Source organism: Microtus ochrogaster, unplaced genomic scaffold (genome assembly GCF_000317375.1).
Source record: "Microtus ochrogaster isolate Prairie Vole_2 unplaced genomic scaffold, MicOch1.0 UNK3, whole genome shotgun sequence".
Classification (NCBI taxonomy): Eukaryota; Metazoa; Chordata; class Mammalia; order Rodentia; family Cricetidae; genus Microtus; species Microtus ochrogaster.
In genome coordinates this window covers 2860534-2865917 of record NW_004949101.1, presented here as the reverse complement: position 1 = coordinate 2865917, position 5384 = coordinate 2860534, and the positions used below count along the sequence as shown (strand labels likewise).

Below are 5384 nucleotides of genomic sequence, written 5' to 3'. Positions count from 1 at the left end.
TTCATGCTGGTGGTTGAGAAATGAGGCCCCGAGCCATCCTTTTAGGGACTACTTCCTGGCTCATACTATGAAGCATCTTTGTGGTTTTGAAGCTTGCTTTTATCATTTGGCTTCTTGACCCCAGCTTCTTCCTCCTTGCTAGCTTATCATTCTGACTACTTTCTGGAATAGGGTTGCAGGCAAGGAGCACCAAAGCAATTGCTCATTTCCACCGCCAGAGAGAGCTGCTACGCTATCCCTGTTGCCCAGCAACCTCTAGTCCGGAAGTAGTTCTTTGTCCCGCCCCATGGCGGCCGCGCGCGCGCGGGCACTTCCGGCAGTGCGGGTGCGGGGTCGCGCTGAGCTGGGAGTCTGGCTGTGGCGCGATGACCACGCTCCGGGCCTTCACCTGCGACGACCTGTTCCGCTTCAACAACATGTGAGTGAGGCGCGGCCAGCCGCTCCGTCCGCGGCATGGGCCGGGGTCAGTCTCGCGGGGCCGTGGACCGGGTGGGTGCTGCGCGGCCGCGCTGGCCGGTGACCTTGGCCGAGGCGCGGCCGCTCGGAGTGCCCCGGGGAGCTGCGGAGCTGGGCTGGACACCGTGCGCCCGCTCCCAGCCGTGGGGTCACAGCGGAGACGGGGGCCGGAACCGGCGTGGCGCTGGTTAGATTGTATCCCAGTGAAGTAACCTTGCTGTGTCGGGGCCCTAGCAGTAAGAGGTGGTTTGTGCTTGGTAGTTACTGTAGCTGAGCGCCCCAAAGTAGACTGCTTTAAAAAGAAAAAGAGGAAAAAATACAGCGTTTCACTTTGTATTCCTGGCTTCCTGGAACTAAATATGTAGAGCAGGTTGACCTCGAACTCCGAGATCCTGCCTCTGTCTTCCTGGTGGGATTAAAGGCTTGCCCCACTGTATTTGACGAGGCTGCATTTTGTGAGGAGGGAGTGGAGGGGAGGTCCCCTGTGCCCAGGAAGCCCTGGTGTTGTGTGGTTTTTTTCAATCCAATTTTAAAAGAACTGTGATTTGCAGTCCCACCCGCCTTTTTTAAAAGAAAAAAAATTATTTTGGAAGTTGATTCCCATTTAAAAAGCTGAACATTTCCCCGTGAACTCCTGTAGACACAGCACCTCGATTTTACTGTGCGTAAGGACAGAGCAGGGACAATTACGGACCAGGTGGTCCGAGTTTCGGAAAGGATAGCGCTCTGGGATGAACCTTGCTAAGGAAAATAAGTTGAGGAGGAAGCCCCGGAGAAGGTTGCAGGTGAGAAACGGAGCGAAAAGCCAAGGTGGGCCTTTGCTTACAGGTGAAGCTAGTTGAGACATTCAGATCCGATCCCGTGCCGTTTCTGTTAGGCCCAGCTAGTGCTGAATCCTCACTGCATGGAACTCCTAATGGCAAGAGCTCATAAGCCGTGTGTCCTGGGCTAATGTCCTCGTTTATGGGTGAAGGAAGGCATTGCACACACGAGAGCCCTGACAACGGAGTTGGTGGAGAAAGGAATCTTACCCAAGGAGTTTGGCCCAGGTGGCTGTTAAAAAACAATCGGTCCCATGGAGCTAGAGAGAGATGGGTTAGTGAAAAGCACTGGCTGCTGGTGTAGAGGACAGGGCTTCACTGCACCTGGAGAGGCTCACACCTGACTGATACCTGTTCCCGAGGATCTGATGGCCTTTTCTGGCTTCCACGGGCACCAGGCACTCATGTGGTACACAGGCGTATATGCAAACCAAAAACCGTACCCATTAAATGATGAAAACGTGGGTTCTGACGCTCAGGCTGCTAAGGCTGGAGGATCCCAAGTCTGAGTGAGGTTCTTTGGTACCCATGGGCTTCTAGGACCCACCAGACACCAAAATCCAGTGATGTGCAACCCCGTTATTACAGTGGTATGGTATGCACATAAACCTGAGCACTTCCAAGAGAATGCTTAGACAATACAGTGTACATGTTTTATAAATACTTCCAATACTGCTGTGTAGAGAATATGATGGGAGGGGGGTCTGTAAAGATACAGACACATGCTGTTTAAAAATACTTCAATCTGAATTCTGAGCCAATGAGCAGTACACGGTGATTAGAGGAGATGAAGCAGGCAGGGAAGGCATTGAGGAGGCCTTGGCAATGGCCTAGAATGGTGGGAAAGGCTGTGGAGCTGAAACAGTGCCTGAAGCTTCAGGACTGGACAGGAGAATTCATTTTGAAGACTTAGGAGGAGAATGGAGAAAGTAGAAGGAAAATGCACGTGACCACTTTTGGTTTTTTTTTTTTTTTTTTTGTTTTTTGAGACAGGGTTTCTCTGTGGTTTTGGAGCCTGTCCTGGAACTAGCTCTGTAGACCAGGCTGGTCTCGAACTCACAGAGATCCGCCTGCCTCTGCCTCCCGAGTGCTGGGATTAAAGGCGTGTGCCACCATCGCCCGGCCACGTGACCACTTTTGAACATTAGAGCCGAGCTCACCTGGCTTGGTAAGCCTCTTGTTGTTAATGCCAATAAAGGAGCCCAGTTTCTCATTTCTGTTAATAGGCCATGTTAGCAAACAGTGAGTCCCTGGGTTGGGTGGTGTTGCAGGGGTTGAAAGAAGCAACCAATGCAGATCATTTTACATGTGTGCTGTTGCTGGAGACACGGCAGTGAGCAGAACAGAAATCAATTGGTGTCTATAGAATTTATATTCTAGGCAACAGGTAGGTGTATACTATATAAAGATAACTATAGAGGTACTGTGTGTGTGTGTGTAAAAGAAGCAGGGAAGAGAAACTTTACTGAGAAGAGATACAGCTTTGGGTAGGGCTTTCAGGGAAAATGTCACTGAAGAAAGATGTCAGGGAAGATGAATCATGGATGCCTGGTGTAGACTCTGGGTAAGTGCAGTATCCGCTCATCTGGATGGGGTGGGGTTTTAGCCTGTGCAGCGGGCTTCTAGTCAAGTGCCACAGTTTAAAAGATGGGTCTGAGAGTTTCAAGCCTGGGTCTTTGGGGCTTCTCTGAAAAGTGCACAGATGGATCTAAAGATTGGATTTTAAGGATCAGCCAGGAAGCTAGGTGACATCAGTGATGGAATGAAAACTAAAACTCTACAGTATCCCCTTAGAGTGCCAAAGGCTAGTATAAATGAAACTGATAGGCCAAGCCGAGGTGGGGGTGCATCTGAGGTGGGGCTCCAGAAGCCTACTAATAGGACTCCAAGTAGGAGTAGGGAACTGTCACGAGGTGGTGTGTGCCACATTTTGTACATTCCTTTCAGGAGATGCGGCAGAACTGCAAATACAGGAGAGAAAGAACTGGGGGCAGTGTCGTGAGTGGTGAGGAGGGTGGGCTCTGCAGCCTGTGCAATGTTAGAAGGGAAGCAGCGGCCGGGTGCAGGTGCTTTTAGGGGTGTGTGTGAGGAGACAGGAAGGGCAGCCTGTTGGAAAGTTGAGGTGAGCCACATGTGAAGTCGTTGAGAAGTGGAGGGTGGGGACTCTATAGGGCAGGCCACAGTACCCAGAAGTCCTCAGGATCAGTTCCTCCCAGTGCTAAGAAGATTGTTGCAGGCGTGCAGTCTCTCAATAGCAAGCATTGCCTTTTTGTTTTGTTTTGTTTTTCGAGACAGGGTTTCTCTGTGGTTTTGGAGCCTGTCCTGGAACTAGCTCTGTAGACCAGGCTGGTCTCACAGAGATCAGCCTGCCTCTGCCTCCCGAGTGCTGGGATTAAAGGCGTGCGCCACCACCGCCCGGCAATAGCAAGCATTGCAAGCACTAGAGAAGCCAACTGTTTTCTTTTAAATCAGACACTGAAAAACTACAATGCCACGGTCACTTGTTTTTTTGTTTACATTACTATATTTCTTGGTAAGATTATTCATGTTAACGTGATTCATTTATTTTTAAATGAACTTAAAATTGAGAAGATTTATATAGCCCATAAAGCTTAAGGTTTCTGTTGCTGTGATAAACACTGACTAGACCCTGGGTCAAAGTCAATGAGGGAAGCTGAGGCAGGAAGTGAAGCAGAATCTATGTAGGAGTGCTGGTTGGTGGCTTCTTCCCCTGGCTTGCTCAGTTTGCTTTTGTTTGTCCGTCTGTCCGTCCATCCATCTCCCCCCCCCCCCACAGGGTTTCTCTGTGTAACAGCCCCCTGGCTGTCCTGGAACTAGCTCTTGTAGACCAGGCTGGCCTTGAACTCACAAATATCCGCCTGCCTCTGCTTCCTGAGTGCTGGGATCAAAGGCGTGCCCCCTCACCCCCCCCTCAGTTTGCTTTCTTGTACACACTAGAACTACCTGCCCAGGGGTGGCACCACCCACAGTGGGCTGGGCCTTCCCACATTAACCATTCAGTGATCAAGAAAATGCCTCATAGACTTGTCTGTAGGCCAGTTTTATGGAGGCACTTTCTCAATTGAGATTGCCTCTTCCCAGATGTCTAGGTTGATAATGACAAAAACTAACCAGTACACTGTATAAATATAATAGGTTTGTTTTAAGTGTGAAGTAGGGTTTTGTATGGATTAGATACAGAACTTACTTACAGGCAAGTAAGGTTGATACATTGTTCTTTTATTTATTTATTTATTTTTTTCGAGACAGGGTTTCTCTGTAGTTTTTGGTGCCTGTCCTGGAACTAGCTCTTGTAGACCAGGCTGGCCTCGAATTGTTCTTTTAAAGGAAGGTTAAACAAACAGGATGAGTATACATACAGTAGGCTAACAGTCAAGTGATTTCAAGTGTATTAACAGCTCTGGCCTGGAGGTCCAGCAAAAGTTCCATTCTCTTAGGATACAGGAGATAGTTCCATAATACTACACTGCCACAGGTTTTTAAATCCAAAAGGTTGAGAACCACTGCACTAGAGGAATGTAGTATGACTACTTTATGTCCTTCAGAGTTCAGAGATTGACAAGAAAGGGAAATAGTTGAAAATAGCTGGTTTTGAGCTTGGCAAAAGACTGAATAGGGAAGTGAAGGGTCGGAGATGGTTTTCAAGAACGCTCAATTTGCGATTGTATGGTGTGACATGCTGGGTAGTTCCCCATGGCACGAGGACTTGGTTAGTGGGGTAGCAGGATGGAGGTACAATGAAATTGAGTTGAAAGTACATGGGGTCCATGAGTTTTGTAGTAGTAGGGGAAAGGTGAAGGTGGGGGAGTACTCACATCAAGAAGGTTGGGGGAATTGTAAGGGAAGGACCAGAGATAGGCAGGGGTGATGCAGTAGGGAGCAGGCTAGTTGGATTGGTCCATAGGGACACATGCCTAACTGGTCCTCATGCCTGCAGAAGTCTGATGGAGTTAGCTGTAATTTTGCTTGTACAGGAGCAGTTAAATGAGAAAGTACAGATCCTTTTATTGGTGCCACATGTAGCCACTGGGTTATTTAAATAATTTTCTTTGGTTCTCAGGTTGGTTTCAGAGTTATAGGAGAAAC

The 5384-nt window shown here is 48.8% G+C and overlaps 1 protein-coding gene across 1 annotated transcript in view; it reads left to right on the top strand.

Annotated features, from left to right (window-relative positions):
• The first annotated feature begins 308 nt into the window (after nt 1–308).
• The window catches only part of Naa20 (N(alpha)-acetyltransferase 20, NatB catalytic subunit), a 13933-nt gene continuing 8857 nt past the window's right edge, over nt 309–5384 (top strand). Inside the window, exon 1 of the mRNA XM_005365495.2 lies at nt 309–418. Coding sequence (XP_005365552.1) covers nt 366–418 — 53 coding nt within the window. The 5' untranslated portion in view covers nt 309–365. The remainder of the gene's footprint in view (nt 419–5384) is intronic.